The 22340-nt window shown below is 52.2% G+C and overlaps 1 protein-coding gene across 2 annotated transcripts in view; it reads right to left on the bottom strand.

Annotated features, from left to right (window-relative positions):
* The window catches only part of TCERG1L (transcription elongation regulator 1 like), a 45269-nt gene extending 37791 nt beyond the window's left edge, over nucleotides 1-7478 (bottom strand). For both annotated transcript variants that reach the window (XR_013775017.1, XM_079311989.1), the window contains exons 1-3: nucleotides 7113-7478; nucleotides 5468-5614; nucleotides 4222-4402 (exon numbers count right to left, since the gene is read on the bottom strand). Coding sequence is in view for 1 of the 2 variants with exons in the window: in XM_079311989.1 (XP_079168115.1) it covers nucleotides 4222-4402; nucleotides 5468-5614; nucleotides 7113-7355 (571 nt within the window). In the remaining variant the exon portion in view is untranslated. The remainder of the gene's footprint in view (nucleotides 1-4221; nucleotides 4403-5467; nucleotides 5615-7112) is intronic.
* Between the last annotated feature and the right edge of the window lie 14862 nt (nucleotides 7479-22340).

Here is a 22340-nt window from a genome sequence, read left to right on the forward strand (position 1 = left end):
CCCAGATTCCCTGAGATCCCAGATCCCCTGAGATCCCAGATACCCTGAGATCCCAGATTCCCTGAGATCCCAGATCCCCTGAGATCCCAGATACCCTGAGATCCCAGATTCCCTGAGATCCCTGCTTTCCTCAAATCCCAGATTCCCTGAGATCCCTGCTTTCCTGATGTACCTTGCCAAGGGACAGAGCAGCTGCTGGCACTGCCATTGTCCCCCCCAGTGAACAGGAACAGCCCTGCTCATTTTCTGCTCGTGTGCAATAAATGCAAATCTGGCTGCTCACAAACTGCCCTGCCCTGGAGAGCTGGGTCTGTTCTCCAGGGGCTCTGGGGCTGCCAGGAGGGTGGGATGGAAAGGTCACAACCACCAGCCTTGCCCATACAGACACTGCTCCTGGGTCTATTTCTGTAATTCAAGTGGGAAAGCAAACTGCACTCAAAGCTGCTCTTGATTTGGGGAGATAACAGGAAAAGCACCAAAAAAGCCATGAATTTAATGAGCAAAACAAAAGCTTTGTGAAGCTGTGGTTAAAGCCAAGCATTCCCAGACCTCATGAAGCACTGGGCTTGGCAGTGCTTGAATGCTCCACAGACAAAGAGAGCTTTGAGGCTCTCCAGGGACATGAATGGGGTCCTGCTGGGCTTTTCTCTGTCCCCAAGCAGCGAGCCCACTTAAGCACACGCCTGAGTACAAGATAATCCAATTTGGGAAGCCAAAAGCTGAGTGCTTGTAAATGGAGATGTTCTTCAAACAGAAGTGAGAAATGGAAATGGAGGGGGTCAGAGGTCCTGGGTTGTGTGTTTAGTGAGAAAACAGAACCCAAATTTAACAGAGAGCAGCCCTAATTAATTGATAATCTGTGAACTGGAGTTTGCCAGGGTTTGGATGTGCTGGCACTGCCTGGGTTCTGCAAGGGGCTCTGGCACCAGGAGAAGGGAAAGACCTGGATGAGGAGGATCAGGTGTTAATGTCCTTGGGATGTCCCACACAGTCCTTGTCTCAAGCAGAGCCAGATGAGCTTTGGGGTCCATTCCTGCCCCAACCTTCCCTTGGAAACCTCCCCAGACACGGCACAAGAGCAGCCCCTTGGCCATGGCTGGAGACAGCCCTGAGAGCCAGGAGAGCAAAAAAGCACCAGCACAGCTCCAGGGCCACCACTGAGTGTCCTGGGCCAGGACTCTGAGCTGGCACAGGTGACACAGGTGACACAGGTGACACAGGTGACACAGGACACTGAACTGGCACAGGTGACACAGGTGACACAGGTGACCCAGGTGACACAGGTGACCCAGGTGACACTGCCAGCCCTGAGCTCACAGGGTGTGCAGGACACTGAGCTGGCACAGGTGACACAGGTGACGCAGGTGACACAGGTGACACAGGTGACCCAGGTGACACTGCCAGCCCTGAGCTCACAGGGTGTGCAGGACACTGAGCTGGCACAGGTGACACAGGTGACACAGGTGACACAGGTGACCCAGGACACTGAGCTGGCACAGCACAGGTGACACAGGTGACCCAGGTGACACAGGTGACATTGCCAGACCTGAGCTCACAGGGTGTGCAGGGCACTGAGGTGGCACAGCACAGGTGACCCAGGTGACCCAGGTGACCCAGGTGACCCAGGTGACACAGGTGACACAGGTGACACAGGGCACTGAGCTGGCACAGGTGACACAGGTGACACAGGACACTGAGGTGGCACAGCACAGGTGACCCAGGTGACCAAGGTGCCCCAGGTGACCCAGGTGACACAGGTGACACAGGGCACTGAGCTGGCACAGCACAGGTGACACTGGTGACCCAGGTGACACAGGTGACACAGGGCACTGAGCTGGCACAGGTGACACAGGGCACTGAGCTGGCACAGCACAGGTGACTCAGGTGACCCAGGTGACACAGGTGACACAGGTGACCCAGGTGACACTGCCAGCCCTGAGCTCACCCACAGAGCCCAGAGCACAGACATGTGAGCCTCCCTTGCAGGAACCCCACTCTCCCTTTGCAGAAACCTGGACCTGCTGCCTGTCCCCCACAGCACAGACAGATCAGGGGCAGGGACAAAGGGCACCCTCCTCCTCCTCCTCAGAAACACACACAACACCTGAATTCCCACTGGGCCCTTTGGGAGAGGATCATCACTGCTGCTTCCCACAGCAAATAACACCTTGGAGGAGCTGGAGCTGCAGCTGCTGAATTATACACATTACCTTGGCCAGGCTCTGTGCTCACTGCTGTATCTGAGGAGCTGCAGCTCCATTGAGAAAACAATTATATCATTACTGATAACTGGGGAAGCAGAGCTGCTGTCAGAGCTCCTGAAATGAACCCCGTGCAGAAACCTGATTAACTCCCCCTTCATCCCACTTAACTGAGCAATTTGCTCCCAGGATTTTTATTACTCTTCACATTAAGTGCAGATATTACATAGGAAATGCTTCCAGTGGAACAGCTGGAGAAGCAGCTCCTGGTTCTGGCTGCAGGACAGGGATGGGGCATCCTGCAGGAATGGCCACAGCTCCCACAGCCTGGGTGGGATGGGCTGGCACTGACCACAGCAGTGGCTCTGGAAGGATGGGCAGGAATTGTCCCCTGGCACAGGGTGGAATTCCCAGATTTGCTGTGGCTGCCCCTGGATCCCTGGCAGTGCCCAAGGCCAGGCTGGACACTGGGAATGGAGCACTGGGACAGTGGGAGGTGTCCCTGCCATGGCTGGGGGGCACTGGGGGGATTTGGGGTCCCTTTTCCACCTAAACCATTCAGGATTCTGTGGTCCCACTGCTCACAGAGATGTTTGGGGGGTTTGAGCTCCTCCCTGCACCTCTCCCACCCCAGGGAGCTCAGCTGGCAGCCAGCACTGAACCTGCTGCTGAAGGGACAAACAGCCAAGGCCCCCTGCACTGTCCAGGGCAGGAAACCTTCCCCTCCTGGGGCTCCCTGCACCCCCAGAGGTGGCACCAGGCTGGCACTGTCCCTGCTCTGCCTGGCACTGCCCCTGAGCTGCTCCCAGGAACACTCTTGCCATGTATCTGCCATTCTGCATGTGATAAACCACGCTTGTGCACGTTTAAAATACTGAAATATTTGAAATATTGAAATGTTTTAAACATGCAGAAACAGGAGGGGCTGGGGCTCCCCTGCCCAGACCCCTCCTCAGCAGCACAGGCAGCCGGGGCATGCAGTGCTGTTATGTGTAATAAACACCAATAAATCCTCTAATGAACAGAAATTCATTAATACCAGGCTTTCCCCATGGCAGTGACTGCTCCAGCTGAGCCCTGGGTGGCAGGAGGAGAGGGTGGCTGAGCCACAGCTCTGCCAAAACACCAAATACAGCCCCAGCCTGGAGGGGCCAACGTGTGCCAGGGCACTCCCTGCTAATTAATCAGGATAATCAATCAGCCCAGCAGTGAGGTTCTCCTCCAGCACAGTCTGAACACAGCAAACACCAGTGCTGGGAGCTGAACACAACCCAGGCCAGCACCTTTGCTCTGGGGAAGGCAGGAGCAGCAGCCAGTGATTCCAATTGCCACTTTAGGGGTGTATTTAGGGGCTGAAACATCAGTGGCACTTTTCCCCTCAACCTCCTGTACAGAGCTCCTATTTCAATTCACTCCTGCAGTGACAGAACAGAGATCCAGCCCCACTGGAATGTGTGGTCTGCTCTTGTCCAAGGATAAATGTTCTTTCCCAGGTATAAATCTTAGTTATCTAAAGCATCACAGGGTATTTACACAGTTAATATTTATATTTATAACTTGTAGTCGTTCTGTTCAGTTATGCAGATTAATGGAATTTATTCCACAAATGACTGAGCCTTAATGAGATGATGGATCCAGTGCTCCTGTCTCTGCTGGCTGTCTGCACAGAGCCCACCAAGCCCTGCAAATGAGCAGCCCTGCACAGACTGTGCCACAGAATCAGACTCATTCAGCCTGTCAGCGATTTCTCCTCTGAGGAATAAACTCAGTGGGTGGGGGGTGGTTGGTCCCTCCCTTGCAGGGTCACAGAACAGCCTGGCACAATCTGCTGTGATCACACTGGGCTTTGCTCCCTCCCAGGCTCATTCAGAGGGGGAGCTGCCCTTGGCCACCAGGCTCTGCTCAAGCAAGAGATCTGCAGCCAAATGGAAGCTCTGCCTCTCTGGGGGATGCATTAAGGCAAAACCATCAAGAAACAGGCAAGTTAAATACTTAATAATTGATGGAATTGTTTCCTGACCTGGGATGAGCTGAGGGGCCAAGAGGAGGGTGGGCAGTGGCCTGGAGGCAGCAGCTGGCCTGGCTACAGCCATGGCCACTTGATTGCTCAGCAGCAGAGGCTTCTCAGCCCCCTGGAACAGCCTGGGCTCCTCAGGCTGCAGCCAGGCAGAGTCCAGGGCAAAGGCATCGTTCAAGTAGATCTGTTCAACAGAAAGAAAGAGAAATGTGACAGTCTGAGATCCAAAATCCAGAAATACAAGTGAGAATGCAGCGTCTTTAACTCAGTATTTCAGAAACCTCCCAAACCAGGCAGGTTCCTGCTCCCCCAGTGCTGAGGCTGAGGTGAAGTCAGCACTTAAAAATTAATTTGCTTTGACATGACTCATCAGATGAGGAACTCCTGAAGGCAGCATTGTCCTGGCACAGGCACTCTGAGTGACTCCATGGGCATAGGGACAGTGCCACCTGCCTGACCCTGAGTGACCCCATGGGCACAGGGACAGTGCCACCTCCCTGAGTGACTCCATGGGCACAGGGACTGTGCCACCTCCCCAGCCCTGAATGACCCCATGGGCACAGGGACTGTGCCACCTCCCTGACCCTGAGTGACCCCATGGGCACAGGGACTGTGCCACCTCCCTGACCCTGAGTGACCCCATGGGGACAGGGACTGTGCCACCTCCCTGAGTGACCCCATGGGCACAGGGACAGTGCCACCTGCCTGACCCTGAGTGACCCCCTGGGCACAAGGACAGTGCCACCTCCCCAGGCAGGACAGGGGTGAGGGGACAGCAGGGGACAAAGCACAGAAGCAGCTCAGGACAGAAACACAAGCCCAGGTGTTCAGCCCTCAGCTGGCAAAGGGGCAGATGTGGGCACAGAGCTGGGATGGGGACGCAGGACCCCGAGGGCCAGCCTGGCACCAGGGAGGTGGCACTGCCTGTGGTGACAGTGCTCTGCCAGCGCTGGACTGGCGCACATTGGGACAAACAGTGGGAGAAACAGGGAGAAAGGGAAGATGGAAAACCCCCATGATCACTTCTCATAGGAAAATAAAAACATTCTACTCAAAGGAATAAAGACATTTTAGTCTGATTAAAACTTGGTGACGGTGGAGCTGTAAGTGCTGCTCCATCACCTGCCCCTTCCAGCATTCCTCCTCCGCAGGTTTTCCTGGCAAACACCGACCTCTCCCAGCCCTAAACCCACATCACTCGATGTGCTGCAGCCCCAGGAAGCCTCCAGCACGCCAGGATCGCACTTACTTTGCAGTTGGGCAGCCTTTTATCAAGCCAGCCCTTCCCGGCGTGAGGCGGCACCGTGGCCGTGTACACGGGAGGGAACACCGGCACCAGCTCCACGCTGGAGGAAGGGGAAAATCCTGCGACCGGCGAATGAGCTCCAAATATCCACTTCGGAGGGGAAAACAAACAGAAAAAAAAAATAAAATAATAAACACAAGAGGAATTAACGGAAGGAATTTACGCTGAGTAACCGATGCCTTCCGTGACTCCCTAATTGATGAGCACGGAAAATGTCAGGAAAATCGCTTCAGCCCAAGGGTTTGCGCTCGCTCGAGCATCGCGGGGTGAGCAGAGATCGGCAGAGATCCAGGCAGAGATCGGGAACCCCAAATCCTGGAGCGGCAGCAGCGGCAATGGCTGCAGCGGGGATTCTGCTCACACCGAACCCTACGGCACCAGCACCACCTCCACACGCGTCCGCAGAGCCAAGGGAAACGGCAGAAATGTCTTTTTTCTCAGCTTAAATCTGGCGAATGGGTTCCCCCGGCAAGAGCCCCTGGGCAGGTTCGCGGAGCGCTCTCCCGCCGGGCAATAATTGATGTTCCCGTTTCATCAGAGCAGCACCGACTGTTTTCTCCCGAACCGCAAGAGACGCTCGAGCTCGGAGCGGCTGGGAATCATCGCACGGAACCGAGCGGGCGCCACCGCGCTCGCGGCTCGCCTTTATTTTTACTTCTGTCTCCCAAAAAAACCAGAAATCCGAGGCAAAACTGCGCGCACAGCCCCGACCCCGCCGCTGTGAGAGGCTGAGGGCTGCGCTCCTGCCAGCAGCCTCACGGCAGCAATTAATAATTGAAATATTCATCAGGGAGAGAGAGCACTGGCGCGACACGCCGGTTCCAGTGACACGGCTCAAAACTTTCGTCTTTATAAATATTCACGGAACGCTCAGCGGCGATGCTGCCCCGGCTGCCCGAGCGCGCCCGGAGCATCGCTCCCGTTCCGGCTGCAGCTGCGGAAAGCGCATCCTGCGGGAGCCCAGCCCCTCCTGAGGGACCCCAGCCCCGCCAGAGGGACCCCAGCCCCTCTGGCATCCCCTCTCCTCCCGGAGAAATCCCCGCCGCACGTTTCCAGAGCCGCTGGAAGAGCCGCGACAGACCCCGAGGGGTGCAGAGCATCGGGAAGGGGGATGGAGAAATTGGGAAGGAGGATGGAGAAATTGGGAAGGGGGATGGAGAAACCAGGGAAGCAGGGATGGAGAAATTAAGAAGGGGGATGGAGAACCCAGGGAAGGGGGGATGGAGAGCTTGGGAAGGGGAGATGAAGCGCCCCGAGGGAGGGAGATGTAAAACCCAGGAAGGGGGATGCAGAGCCCAGGGAAGGGAGATGTAGAACCTGGGGAAGAGGAGATGCAGAGCTTGGGAAGGAGGATGCTGCAGAGCCCGGAGAAGGGAGATGTAGAAGCCGGGAAAAGAGGGATGCAGCTCGGGGAAGGAGGGATGCAGAGCTCGGGAAGGGGGAGGATGCAGAGCTCGCAAAAGGAGGATGCGGAGCCCGGGGAGCCCCGCGGGGTCTGTCCCGCCGCCGCCCCCATCCCGGGCGGGGGTCTCGGTGCCGGGGCTGGCTCCGGGAAAGTTGTGTGGCCGCGGGGCGGCTCCGCCCGTACCTGGCCGTGCAGCAGCGGCTCCCCGGGCAGCAGCGGCAGCAGCGGGGGCTCGGCGGGGCCGCGCCAGCCCGGCCCGGGCCGCAGCAGCGCGGGGGGCGGCAGCAGCAGCGGCGGCGGCGGCGGCGGAGCCCCGGCCGCGGCAGCGCCCACCCGAAGCAGCCCCCAGGCCCAGGGGGGAGCGGGGGGCTCGGCGGGCGGCGGCCACAGCAGCGGCGGAGGGCGCGGGGCGGCGGCCGGGAGCATCCTGCATCCCGAACCGAGCCGAGCCGGGCTGAACCGGGCCGGGCTGAACCGGGCCGGCAGCGCCGCGCTCCGCTCCGCTCGCCTCCGCCGCCCGGCGCAACTCCGAGCCCGCGGCAGCGCGGGCAGGCTCCGCCCGGGGAGGGGCGGGATGGGGCGGGATGCAGGGATGCAGGGAGGGGGCGCAGCCCCCGGTGCAGCCCCCGCTGGCGGAGCGGCCCCGCCGTGGGGCGGTGCTGGAGGAATTGGGGTTTTCGGCGTCATCCCGGCGGCCGCAGGTGCGGGAGGCAGCGGGGGATGCGCCGGTTCCCCCGACAGCCGCTGAGTTCCCTGAGCCCCCCTCAGCACTAAAATCCTCCAGACACTCCGACCCCCAGAGGTACCCAAGCTCCTCGTCACCCCAGAAGCCTCAGCCCCCCAAACCTTCCCGAGCCCCCCAGTGTCCCCCAGTTCAGGTGAACCACGGCTGCCCCTCAGCCGAGACCCTTCCGTCGGCAGGGAAAGCAACACGGACTTAAACTGCCGGACAACAGGGTTAGGTGGGATATTGGGAACAAATTCTCCCCCGTGAGAGGGGGAACAGGGTGGCCAGAGCAGCTGTGGCTGTCCCTGGATCCCTGCAGTGCCCAAGGCCAGGCTGGACACTGGGGCTGGGACAGTGGGAACTGTGGGGATGGCACAGGGATGGGAATGGAGGGGCTTTGAGGTCCCTGCCATCCCAGACCAGCCTGGGACCCTATGAATTTCCTGGCAGACAAGAGGAGAGGAGCTCCTCTTTGTCCCCCACAACCTGTGGGGTTATCCCATAACCTGTGGTTTATACCATAACCTGTGGTTTATCCCACAACCCGTGGGTTATCCCATAACCTGTGGGTTTATCCCACAACCTGTGGGTTTATCCCACAACCTGGGGTTTACCCCATAACCTGTGGGTTACCCCATAACCTGTGCGTTTATCCCATAACCTGTGGTTTATCCCATAACCTGTGGGTTATCCCACAACCTGTGGGTTACCCCACAACCTGTGGTTGATCCCATAACCTGTGGGTTTATCCCATAACCTGTGGGTTTATCCCCCATAACCTGTGGGTTTATCCCCCATAACCTGTGCGTTTATCCCATAACCTGTGGGTTTATCCCATAACCTGTGGGTTGCCCCATAACCTGTGGGTTTAATTTACCCCTCCCAGCCTCTGGTTTTGTTCCTCCTGCCGTCTCCTCCCTGCCGGGGAATGCAGGGGCTGAGCGAGCTCTGCTGACGGCATCGCAGCTTCCAGCAGCTCCAGGAGAAATTAAAGGAATGAAAAACGGCAAAATGGGCCAAGCCTGAATTCACACAACACACAAACGCTTCACTTCACACTTCAAAGTCTTTGCAGAGGAATTCAGCTCCCCGGGCAGGAGTAACCTTAGTAAAGTAACCCCCAGAAGTTTTGGAATCAAACGATGGTGATCTGTGGCTGAACACGAGATCAGGGGAATAAATACATTGCTTCTAATTACCCTGAGACACAGGGAAATGGAGATTGGAGTAATGCACAAAGTGACGGGAGTCAGATGAACAGAGGATCACTGCTGAATGTCTGTGGCCGTTTGTAAAACTCAAAACCACATCCTGGTAATTGGGACTGAGCAGAGGAACAGAAACACAATGACAAAATCAACTGTAAGAAAACAACAAACAGAAAAATGCTGTTTCCTGTGAGCTGCTCGAGGAGCTGGGTCTGGATGCCTTGGGGGAAAGGCACCTGAGACAGTTCATCAGTGACACCTCTGGGCACACCTTGCCCCTTGAATACTGCAAAGAGCACTTCAGGCAGCCAAAAAGCCAATTTAGCACTGAAATAAAAGGCTTAGACCCATCATCTTCATTTTTAAGTCAGAAAAATGAGTCTGAGCACTCCAAAGAGACATCTGTTTGTTAATATCTGCATTATGGATTTCTCTCCCTGGGGACATTCTTAACCACCTCTCCTCACCCCAGGGCTGGTGAGGCAATGTCCAATATTTGGTAATGACCAAACTCTGATGCTGAGGCACTGAAAGGTTCAAGGGAGGGGTGCAGCTGGGTAGTAGTCTTTATCTTCCCACAGCCCATCCTCCCTCAGGAGATATCTCCTGTTAATGGGCCATCTTTAAACCAGCTGGGCAATCATCTTTATCTTCCCACAGCCCATCCTCCCTCCAGCAGATATCTCCTGTTCATGGCCACTGAGTCCCAGGGCATGACTGATAAAATTCCATCATCCCACTGGGAGATGCTCCAGCCAGGGCAGGAGCCAAGCCTTTCCTACCCAGAGAAAAACTGACATTTTGGACACCAAGGCACCTTCTTTCCACTGGATTCCAGAGGAAAACCAGACCCTTGCACATCATCCCTGGAGCTTCAGAGGAAACTGCCCCTTCTCCAGGAGCACTGCTCCAGCTGAGCCACATCTGCCCCTGCAGGAGGATGCAGCACCATGGAATGGGACTGTGCCACCACCCTGACTGACTGACTGTGCCAGCTTGGATTCTGACTCTGGCAGGGCTGGGATTGTTCTGTGTAATGCTGCATTGCTATTTTAATTTTCCTAGTGAAGAACTGTTATTCCTAATTCCCATATCTTTGCCTGAGAGCCCCTTAATTTCAAAATTACAATAATAATTTGGAGGGAGTGGATTTACATTCTCCATTTCAAAGAGAAGCTCCTAAAAACAGAAGTCTCCTCTTCCAAGTAAATCAGTAAAAAGCTTCTTAAAAAATAATAAAGTAATTAGTTAGTTTTGTGTACATTGTCAGTGTAAAAAAAAAAAAAAAAAAAAAAAAAAAGTATGGTCGGGGAGAAAAAGTTTTCTAAATGTTTTATTCTACATTTTATTCTTTTTTCTTATAGTTTCTAGTAATAAAGTCTTCATTATATCATTTAAAGTTAAACCTGTTTTACCTTCCTCCTAATCCTATCTCACAACAAAAAAAAAATTTGAATTAACAAAGCCAAACCAGTACACCCTCACATCCTGTATTTCTTCTAATCCTGTTGGATGCAGAAGTTGAAGACACTTTTCTTCTTCAAAACCAGCCCAGTGCAGGGTCTGCACACGCAGGGATCACTTCAGGTAGCTGTGAGAAGAAACAGAAAACATTCAAACCGAGAAAAATACAAAAAAAAAAAAAAAAGAAAAAAGGATAGAAAAGGGCTCTTTTGTGTGTGCTTGAGAGAGAGGAGAGGCTGGAAACATTCTCTTTGTGAATTGCAGAATAAAGAGCAGAGCCAGCCTGGCAGGGTTTGCTTTGTGCACACCTCCAGTGCAGGGATTTAACCCTTGCAGGGAATCGGCCCCAGTGCCACTGCACAGCAGCAGGAAGATGAAAGAAAATCAGGATAAAGACACCTGCACTGCCCCGGAGTGCCAGAGCTCCCCTGAGAGCACACACAGCTCTCTCAGAGCCAGACAGATGTTTTAAAGCCTCCAAAGAGCTCCTATGCTCAGCTGGGGGCTGAGAAATCAGTGGGTGCAGCAACTCAGCTCCACTCTGGTCCAGAGAAAGGGGAGGGTGGTTAAACCCAACTCAGGGGAGTTCCAGCCCACCTGGAATTCATAAAATGCACCTGGAGATGCACAAAATGCACCTGGATATGTACAAAATGCACCTGGAATTCACAAAATGCAGCTGGTGATGCACAAAATGCACCTGGAGATGTACATAATGCACCTGGAATTCACAAAATGCAGCTGGTGATGCACAAAATGCACCTGGAGATGGACAAAACACACCTGGTGATGTACAGATTGCACCTGGAGATGCACAAATTGCACCTGGTGATGCACAAAACACACCTGGAATTCACAAAATGCACCTGGTGATGCACAAAATACACCTGGTGATGCACAAAACACACCTGGTGATGCACAAAACACACCTGGTGATGCCCTCAGGGAGTGGGGCTCCCCCAGACTGGCACTGCTGGGTCCTGGCAGTGCCAAGGCCAGGCTGCAGCTCCTGGCACAGAGGGAGGTGTCCCTGCCATGGCCCTGGATGGATCTGAGCTCCCTCCCATCCCAAACCAGGCTGGGCTCCCTCACCCTGCTGCCCTGGGGCTGCTCCAGAAGGGCCCCAGCCCTTCTCCTCCCCAGGGGGACACAAATCCCTCCTTCCCCCACCCTTCCAGAGGCACAGACTGTCTGAGGACTCTGCATCTCCAAGGAGACACTGCAGACTCAGCCTGGCACCTCTGAGCCCTCCAGAACAGAGACCCAGGTGTGGCACCCAGGCTTTGAGAGGAGGGTTTGCAGCTGCTGCAGCCCCCGCTGTTCCCAGGGGTGCTGGAAAAAAAAATTCATATTTTTTTCTTTTTATTTTTAATTTTTTTTTTCATTCCATTTACATTCTTCAGCCATCCCTGAAAGCCTGGAGAGCTGGTCCTCTGCACCACCACTCATCTCATAAGCATTCCAGGAACCTCAGGGAGCTAAGGGAGAAATTCTGAGCATTGCAGCTTCTCACTGGAGTCAGATCAATGAGTTCACTCCAAATAACTTGTCTGGAAATTAACTCTTTCATGAATTCCAGCAGAATATGTGTGGGAGAGGCTCCAGACATCCTGCTGCTCCCATATGGACAGGAGCTGCTGGTCCTTGGGTCGTGTTATCACAATTCTGGAATCCCTGAGGCTGGAAAACAGCTCCAGGATCATCGAGGTCACCCTGTGCCCATCCCCACCCTGCCCAGAGCACCCAGTGCCACCTCCAGGAGTTCTTGGGACACTCCAGGGATGGGGATCCAACCCTGCCTGGGCAGCTCCAGCCCCTGAGCTCCCTTTCCATGGGGAAATTATTCCCAAAATCCTCCCTGACCTCCCCTGCCCAGCCTGAACTGTGCCCTCTGCTCCTGTCCCTGTTCTCTGAATCCCCCCAGTGTCCCCTCCTGGCAGGGAGTTGTGCAGAGACAGAATTTCCCCCTGAGCCTCCTTTTCTCCAGGCTGAGCCCCTTCCCAGCTCCTCAGGGATTCTCCAGCCCCTTCCCAGCCCCTCAGGGATTCTCCAGCCCCTCCCCAGCCCCATTCCCTGCCCTGGACACCCTCCAGCCCCTCCAGAGCTGCCCCAGCCCCAGGGGTTCAGTCCATGGGTCCAGGGAGAGATTTGTGGGCTCTGCTGGGAAATCCTCCCCACCTCTGCATTTCTCCCGTTATCCCAAGGTAAAACACGCAGCCTTGGCTCCTTAATTAGGTGTTTTTACCTCCCCACATTAACGCAATTATGTCAAAGCTGATTGCAAGTTTTAAGCTTCACTTTATCAGCCGAGCAATTACAGTTTTATGGGCTTTACCCTCTTCGCAGTAACTTTAATACACTTCTGTTTCCTAATCATTTCCCTTCCCAGATTATTGCTCTTAAGTAACATCAGCATTCCTCGGGGTTCAGCCCGCGGCAGGGACCAAAGGGAGCAGCGGGCGAGGCGCAGAAAAAGGTACCGAGCACTAAGGATTGCATGGGGAGCCTTTCCCATCCCATTTCCCGCACCAAAGGCGGGGATCTGCTCAGCCCCCGGGCTGGGCCGGGCTCTGCTGGGCTCCCAGGGGCTCCGGGGGGAGCCGCCCCCTCTCCTCAGCCTTTCCTCCCCTGTTGGGGTGGGGGTCCCACACCCCCTGCCTGTGATTCCCCCGCTCGGCTCTGCCCCTTCTGCAGCCCCGGCTGGGCTGGGGTCCGCCCTTGGCTCCCTGCCATGCGGAGATTTGGGGGGCTGGGGGCTCCGGGGTCAGCTGGGACACGGGGACAGACACGGGGACAGACAGAGGGACAGACAGAGGGACACGGGGACAGACACGGGGACAGACAGAGGGACAGACAGAGGGACACGGGGACAGACACGGGGACAGACAGAGGGACAGACAGAGGGACACGGGGACAGACAGAGGGACAGACAGAGGGACAGACAGAGGGACAGACAGAGGGACATGGGGACAGACACGGGGACACGGGGACAGACAGAGGGACACGGGGACAGACAGAGGGACAGACAGAGGGACACAGGGACGGACACGGGGACAGACACGGGGACACAGCTGTGGCTGTCCCCGGATCCCTGGCAGTCCCAAGCCCCATGGCAGGGGCAGGAATGAGATTAATAAATTATTTAAGGTCCATTCCAACCCAAACCATTCTCTTATTAAAAAGCAATTACTGCCTTTCTTTTTTTTTTTCTTTTTTTTTTTTTTTTTTTTTTTCCTAGGAAATACCCTCAAAGCCACTAAAAAAGCCACTTTTACTGCTCAGCATTGGATTCTCCAGACCTGAACGCTGCAAATTTAAGAGAGAATCTTTACAACAAAAACACAAACCCCAAAGCAGCCCCAGCCTGGATCCTTCCTCCCAAATGGAGCAGCTGGGGATGGGCAGAGCTGCCTGCCCTTGGCCTTTAGGGAGGGCTCATAATCACTGAAACCCTCCCTCCCTATTAGAAAATTCCTCTGCTCTGTTTGATTTAAAAATACCCTGAGCAACTGCTGGCACTGCCATTCTACTAGAGAGGGAAAAAAAAAACCCAAAAAACTCAGTTTCTTTTTAGGGTATTTTTGAGCAGATGGAAGTGGAAAGAAAAAAGAAGTGTTTGAATGCAGGTAAAGCTGAATGGAACAGGGAAGTGCTAAAGGGAAAAGGGAATCAATTCCAGAGGGTCCTGCTGGCAGTGACAGTCCCATCTGCTGGCAATCCTGCGTGGGGATGGAGTTCTGGCTCCTGTGTGACCCTGGAGAAAGGGGGAGAAGGTCCCTGAGGGACCACAGTCTCTGGTGGCATCTCTTGGGCTTTTTTCTTGGTTTCTTTAAGGGTTCTTATGGTTTTGTTTGGAGAAAAATCAATATTAAAAAATACCCAAACATTTAACCACAGCGGGGTTTGGTTCCCAAATTCCTGAGGTGTCACCAAGGGGGGCAATTTCTGTCCCCAAATCTCCCTGAGGTGTCACCATCAGGGGCAGTTTCTGTCCCCAAATCTCACTGGTGTCACCAAAGGGGCAGTTTCTGTCCCCAAATCCCTGAAGTGTCACCACCAGGGGCAGTTTCTGTCCCTCAGATTGCTGGCAACGTGTAGGGCTCTGTGCCAGGGCTGGGAATTCTGGTCAGAGATGGGAGAGAAAAGCCCCAACACATCAAACAACAGGAAAAAAAAAAAAAAAAAAACAAACCCAGTGCTGCTGTGACAGGGAAATGTGGCATTTCAGGCAGCTCCTGTGAAACCAGGGCCATTAATGCATTATCAAGCTCTCCAGTTTGCTCAGGTTGTGTAGCACAAACTGCCAGGAGCACAGAACATTTCATGCTTTCATCTCCCAGAAATAATTTGACACTACTTGAGGATTTGATGGCTCTGATTACATTATTATTGTTTGTTGAATACCAATAAAAGCTTTAGAAAAAGCCCACTTCTCCCTGCCTGCTGCAGCAGATGTGCCATGATGGGCCAGCACAGGAGACGGGGGATTTTCCTTTTCCCACGGAATGGGGATGAGCAGGAGGATTCCCCAGCAGCTCCTTGAGCCCCCAGTGCTCCAGTTCAGCTCCTGCTGGGGCCAGTCTGTCCCTGGAGCAGCTGATCCTGATGGATCCTGTGATGGAGCATCCCAGACCAGCCCTGGGCTCCACAGCAGGTCACTGTTCCTCCAGAATTACAGAATTATGGGAATGGTTTGGGTTGGGAGAGACCCCAAATCCCCCCCAGTGCCCCCCTGCCATGGCAGGGACCCCTCCCACTGTCCCAGTGCTCCAGCCCCAGTGTCCAGCCTGGCCTTGGGCACTGCCAGGGATCCAGGGGCAGCCACAGCAAATCTGGGAATTCCATCCCAGCTCCCAGGGAACAATTCCTGCCCCAATCCCATCCAAACCCACCCATTGTCAGTTTAAAGCCATTCCCTGTGTCCTGTCCCTCCATCCCTGTCCCCAGTCCATCCCAGCTCTCCTGGAGCCCCTTCAGGCTCTGAGCTCTCCCTGGAGCTTCTCCTGTCCAGGCTGAGCTCCCTCTCAGCAGCAATCAGAGCTGGGATCTGCTGCACCCAAAAATCTGCAAATCGTGCCCAGCACTGCTGTCCCCAAACACAGAGTGACAGTGGGTGAAGCCAGGCAGAGACCCTGCCCTGCCCCAGCCCCAAAGACAAGTGATAAACCCCACAGAGCTCAGAAAACTGCCCCACAGCCATCCCCTCCTTTCCCTGCTGGTGACCCCTGCAGGAAGGCAAGGCCCAGCCAGGAGCTGCTCAGCCCAGGAGAGCCCCCCAAGAGCAGCCAGGAGCCCCCATGCCCCACCTGGCTGGGGCTGCAATGCAGGATGTGCCCAGCAATGTGTGTTCTGTCCCATCTGCTGAAGGTGGGGCAGTGCCCCTGATCTCCTGGCACACATTATCTGCTCATGGGCCATCTTTAAACCAGCTGGGCAATCATCTTTATCTTCCCACAGCCCATCCTCCCTCCAGCAGATATCTCCTGTTCATGGCCACTGAGTCCCAGGGCATGACTGATAAAATTCCATCATCCCACTGGGAGATGCTCCAGCCAGGGCAGGAGCCAAGCCTTTCCTACCCAGAGAAAAACTGAGATTTTGGGCACCAAGGCACCTTCTTTCCACTGGATTCCAGAGGAAAACCAGACCCTTGCACATCATCCCTGGAGCTTCAGAGGAAACTGCCCCTTCTCCAGGAGCACTGCTCCAGCTGAGCCACATCTGCCCCTGCAGGAGGATGAAGCACCATGGAATGGGACTGTGCCAGCACCCTGACTGACTGACTGTGCCAGCTTGGATTCTGACTCTGGCAGGGTTGGGATTGTTCTGTGTAATACTGCATTGCTATTTTAATTGTCCTAGTAAAGAACTGTTATTCCTAATTCCCGTATCTTTGTCTGAGAGCTCTTTAATTTCCAAAATTATAATAATTTGGAGGTAAAGGGGTTTCCATTCTCCATTTCAAAGAGAAGCTCCTGCCTTTGTTGGCAGACACCTGTCCTTAAACCAGGACAGCACCAAAGCCACCCCTCCTGTCTTTGCTGTGCCAGGAGGCTGCAGAGAGCCCCAGCCCTGGGATCAGCCTCATTATTCCCTTCCTCATGGCATTAATTTTGCTGCCTAATCCAGACAGGGCTTTGTGCAGTTATTAAAGCAGTTTTAATCCAATCAAACACAAACAGCACGGATCAAAGGAGGCCCCAGGGGCACGGGGAAGGCTCAGCACAGCAAATGCCACAGCCTGCCCAAGGTGGGGCTGTGCAGTGTGTGTGCCCCTTCCCCAGTGCCCTGTGCCACCAGAGCCCCTGGCTGATCAGCAGGGAGCACATCCCAATTAATTTAATTAGCAGGTAATGACATTACATCACCCTATGAGAACGCTGTGCGTGTTTCCAGATTAAATCCCAAATTACAGAGCACAGCCATAGCTGGAATCAAAGGGGAGCAGCTCTTCTCTCTTTCCTCCCAAGCTGCACAGACAGAAGGCTGGGAATCAGAATTCATCAGGTGGATCAATGGATTTTGTGAAATCAGAGGTGCTGGTTAATCCAAGACTGGGCTCCTTGAGCCATTGACACCAGTGCTGGAATTGGACAGGGAGCCCTCCCTGGTTTGGGCTGGGCCCTCCCTGGCTCACCATCCCCAGACCTGCCCCAAGCCCTAAAGGGTCACCAAACCCCAGCACTGGCACCATTCCTGACACTGCAGCATTTCAGCTCTTCTCCCACCCAGGATCTCTCTGGAGCCCAGCCCCCAGTTCTCTGAGGGAACTGGGAATCTCCTCCAGCTCCCAGTGAGGTGCCCCAGCCCAGCTGAGCCTGTCCTTCCCTCCCTGTCACACTGTCCAGTCCTGCTCTGCTGGAAAAACCCAAATCTCACTTTGAGGCCAGCCAGGCTGCCCTGTCTTGTTTACCCTTCTTGGTTTCTTACCCCCAGGACAAGACAGGGGAATTGCTTTAAGTGAAAGACTGTGGGACAAGGTTGGATTTTAGGAGGATTTAGGATTTCCCAGTGAGGGTGGGCAGCCCTGGCACAGGATGGAATTCCCAGATTTGCTGTGGCTGCCCCTGGATCCCTGGCAGTGCCCAGGGCCAGGCTGGACATTGGGGTTGGACAGTGGGAGGTGTCCCTGCCATGGCAGGGGGGCACTGGGGGGGATTTGGGATCCCTTCCCACCCAAACCAGTCCGTGACCTCACAAACCCCCAGCTCTGGTGGGGCAGCAGAGCAGGAAAGTGTTTATTGCCCACCCTGAATTACCCCAACTGCTTCCTTGCTTTAAAAAGCTGATTTAAAGAGAAATTCCACCTTCTTCCCTTTGAATTTTCCCTCTGATCTCCATGTAGGAATATTTCAGGGGTTGCACTGCACCAACTGGAAAGTAATCACATAAAGCTCCTGTCAGAATTTCTTAGTGCTCCAGCTAATGAAAGGACAAATAAAATACCAGCATTATTGCCAACCTTTGAAAGTTGCCTTTCTGAGGAGTCCTTTTTAAGTGCTAATTAATCAAATCAGTGATATTTTTCCAGGGTCAGTGACTCATTACTGCTGCACTCGCTGGAAGTGAAGAAGGCTGAAATATTAAACTAAATAGATCATAATTCTTCCATAGATGGTCAAGCTGTGTTTGAGGCAGGAGCAGCATTCTCCTGAGTCAAACCCACTCTGAATCACTTTTTTCTCCCTCTCTGCCTCCTTCTGATGGCACTGCAGAAGCAGGAGGTGACATCAGGAGCAGGGAGCAGGGCCACCTTCCCTGCTGGCAGCCCCAGAGGACCTGGAGGGAGGGAGGAAGTCACCAGGTGCCACCAAGGGTCACCCCTGAGCTCAAACCTGGCTGGCACTGCTGGGCTCTGGGCTGGAGCAGAAATTGGCTTTTTGCTTGGCTGGAAAACAGGGAGTGGGTGAAACCTCGTTGCAAACACTTCACCCTGGGCAAAGCTTTTCAAATGGTGTGTGCAGAAGGGAGTGCTGGAAAAAGGAAATGCAAAGAGAGTTATGATAGAGAAAGGCAGAGAGAGGGGACTGAGGGAAGGTCCCAGAATGGTGTGGGTTGGAGGGACCCCAAATCCCCCCCAAGTGCCACCCCAATGGCAGGGACACCTCCCACTGTCCCAGTGTCCAGCCTGGCCTTGGGCACTGCCAGGGATCCAGGGGCAGCCACAGCAAATCTGGGAATTCCATCCCAGCCCTGCCCACCCTCCCAGGGAAAGATTTCCTCCTGAAATCCAACCTTGTCCCATCCTCTTTCACTTAAAGCAATTCCACTGTCTTGTCCTTGGGGTAAGAAACCAAGAAGGGTAAATAAAACAGAATAATGTATAAAATATGTGAGGTGATGGAAAGAAAATAATGAAAGAAAGAGAACTAGGAAACTCAGTTAAAACATGTTTTAAAGCATCTCAGAAATGAACATTTCTTACATGAGGAAACCCAGGCTGGACAGCAGCGGAAGGTTCCAGAGGAATTTGAGCTGAAGCTCTGCTCAGGAGAGGCAAATCCCAGTTTGGAGGGACCCACAGGACTGAGCCCACTCCTGGGCTAAGACAGGTCTGGAGGAGCTCCAAAGCTGAGCTGGGCTCAGAGAGGGAGGAGCAGCAGCACATTAAACACCAATAAATATATTTTCAGGGAGCTGGGGTCTGTGAGAGCCTGGAGCAGCTGCACACGCCTGCCCAGCACCAGCCCCTCTCATTTATCATCATATTGCAGAGGAAACTCTCAGACATCAGCCCAGCACAAGTGAGCACGGGAGGATTTGTCTTCATCAACACAATGGAATATTCAAGGTCTCCCAGAGCCTCTGCTGGAGGAAACCCTTTGTGTAATCTCAATGCCAATCTCAATGCCACAGAAACACCATTTGGGGCTTGACATTATGAGTTATTACAGGCTATTAGATGGGGGTTCATTTCTTTCACTAACTAATGCCTGTCCTCAGCATGGAAATGATCTGCAGCAATGTCTCTCCACAATTGCACAGGGATGAGCTAATCATTTCCATGAAACAAGGAGTTGGTGGGATTCTCAATCTCCAACAGTTTTTGTGGCATTTCAGATTTGCCAGAGCCTCCCCAGGGAGCACCACAGGGGATGATGATGGAATTTTTTTATTTACTTTTTTGGTTTTTTTTTAAGGAAATTTGGTGTCTCAAGTTCCAGGAGATGCTTTGTTTGCCCAGCCAATGGATTTGTGCCCCAGGAAGCCACCCATGAAATCTGCTTGGGTTTGGGGGGCTTATTTTATATAAATATGTAAATCTAGAGATATTAATATATAAATATAGAGATGTATAAATATATAAATCTAGAGCCAGATACATCCAGAGATAAATTTTTATATATAAATATAAATGTACAAATATAGAAGTATGGAAACATGTTTATATATAAATATAAGCATTTAAATATATAAATATATAAATATGGAAATATAGAAACATAGAAATATAGATATAGAAATATAGAAATGTAGAAGTATAGAAACATAGAGATATAAAAATATAGAAAATTAGAAATAGCTATATATTATTATATATTATATATTATATATATTATTATTATTATTATATTATTATAAAGATGTTTTTATATATTATACAAGTATATAAAGTAATAAATAAAGACATAAATATAGAGATATAAATATTTGAATATATAAACATATATATAGAGTATATGTCTATATAGAATATAAGTCTATATAATAGTATATTGACATAAACATATAGATATAAATATATAAATATAAAAATATAAAAATATAAAAAATATGAATATATTTATAGAAAAACATATAAATATATAAATATATTAATATAAATAGCTATATTAGTTATATATGATACAAAAATGTTTTTATATATTATATAAACATAAACACAAATACATAATTATATGTATATAAAATATTTTATATATTTCTATAGCGATATAGAAATATAGAAATATAAAATAGTGTATTAATTAGTTCTGTATTATATAAATTATATTAAATTATATAAATATTATAAATTATATAAATGTCTATCTATATGATATAAATTCATCTATAAATACAGGTTATGGAGCAGCCCCTGGGTGATGGGTGCAGCCTCTCCCATGGAAACTGCAATTAAAGGGTTTTCCTTTGCCAGGAACAAGGAATGGCACCCACCTGTGTGTGGCTGGGGGGTGCCTGGTTTGGAGCAATAAACCTTAAAAATCTCTGTAAGAAATCAGACGAGCCAAGTGACAACAGGAAGGGGTTTGGGGTTGTTTTTTGGTTTTTTTTCCAGGAGGGAACATATAAAAGTTTGTTTTAATAGAAAAAAAAATATATTTGCAGTGCTAAAGGGCAGCAAACTGCTCCCCCCAGGCTGGGGGGACACAGAGAGAACAGCTCCAGGCTGTGGCTCATGCTCAGGGCAGTGGGGATGTGCAGCCTGCTCTTCATTCTAACAACCCACCATGGGTGCCATCCCACAGCCCCCCACAGCACAAACCTCCTCCAGGCTGTAATTAAAAAATTCAGAAAACCTCCAGGACTACACCCACACACCCCAGAGCCACGCCTGCTGCTGCTGAGCCCTCATAATGGCCTCATTAATTTTCTGTGAGAGAACAAAGTTGAAAAATCACCTCCACACACCAGCTCGGTGTCTGCAACATTCCCATGGAGGATGGACAGACACCCCAGGCAGGACAGAGCTGGGCTGGGCTCCAGGGCTGGGTTGGGCAGAGTTAGGGAATTGTGAGCTGTGCTTTCTTCTGGAAAAGACCTTCAGGAATTGTAAAAGTTCCTTTCTTCCAGCACCAGCATCAGCCAAGGGCAACCTTGGAATGGTTTGGGTTGGAAGGGACCTTAAATGCCACCCCTGCCATGGGGACACCTCCCATTGTCCAACCCCAGTGTCCAGCCTGGCCCAGGGCACTGCCAGGGATCCAGGGGCAGCCACAGCAAATCTGGGCATTCCACCCTGTGCCAGATCCTCAGCATCCTCCCAGGGAGGAATAATGAGGATAAAGTTGTAATCCTCTAGAAAACCCTCTGCTGTTCGTGCCCAGACTCTCCAGGGGTCCCCCCAAGGTGTGGCAGGTGAACCAGGAGCTGGTCACCTCACCAGTGATGGGAACAGGTCAGGTCCAGACTGACACCAAGGGGGAAGAGCAGAATGGAGCTGGATGTTTGAATAACCCCTCCCTGCCATTATCTGCTCTGCAATCTGCAGAGAGGCACCAGCCAAGGCAGCAGAGCTCAGCTGAGCACTTTAGGGTAATGTTATTCATAAGCAAGGCTTATCTCCCTCGTGCAGCTTGCATATTTTTATAAATAACCGAGTTCCTTAAGCACTCACGGCTTGGGAGACGAGAGATTCGTGTCTCACCTCGTTTCCCAGAGGAAATGGATTTATGGCCACTGCACAGCTGCCTCCTCATTAGTGCAGGGTCTTCAGTGGGTTTGATGAACCCTCCACAATATCCACTCTCCAGGTGTGAGAGGGGCAGGGCCAGGCTCTGACACTGCCTGGGAATCCCAGGCAGTCTGGAAGAGGAGGGAATGTGCTGGCATTTTTATACAAGTGGAGAAATTCCATTGGATTAGAAGAACCAGCCTTGAACCAAGAGTTGGATTAAGCTTTGTGTTTATTCCTACTGGTTGCAGCTGGCACGTGTCTGAAGCAGTGAAGATGATGCATGGTACTCCATAAGTGAAGCTCACTCCAGGAAAATCTATGTCTATCCCTGCAAACAGAACCCAGAGCATTTCCTTCCCCCCACCACAAAGGGGAGAACCCCAGAAATCCCACAGATTCCTGAGCCATTTCCAACCCACACCTCCAAAGAGGATCGCTCTTAATTCGCTTTAAATGGCAGATTAAAGTCGGCCACTGTCACTTTGACTTTGTCTACTTCAAATTTTTTCATGCCTTGAAGTAGCAATTTATTGTTTTGTACTGAAAAGTCAAGCTGAGAGTGGCTCCCAGGGAATAAATCATCTCACTGCGATAAACATTTCCCTTAAAATTGC

This window comes from Erithacus rubecula (assembly GCF_903797595.1).
Source record: "Erithacus rubecula genome assembly, chromosome: 9".
In the NCBI taxonomy this organism is placed as follows: domain Eukaryota; kingdom Metazoa; phylum Chordata; class Aves; order Passeriformes; family Muscicapidae; genus Erithacus; species Erithacus rubecula.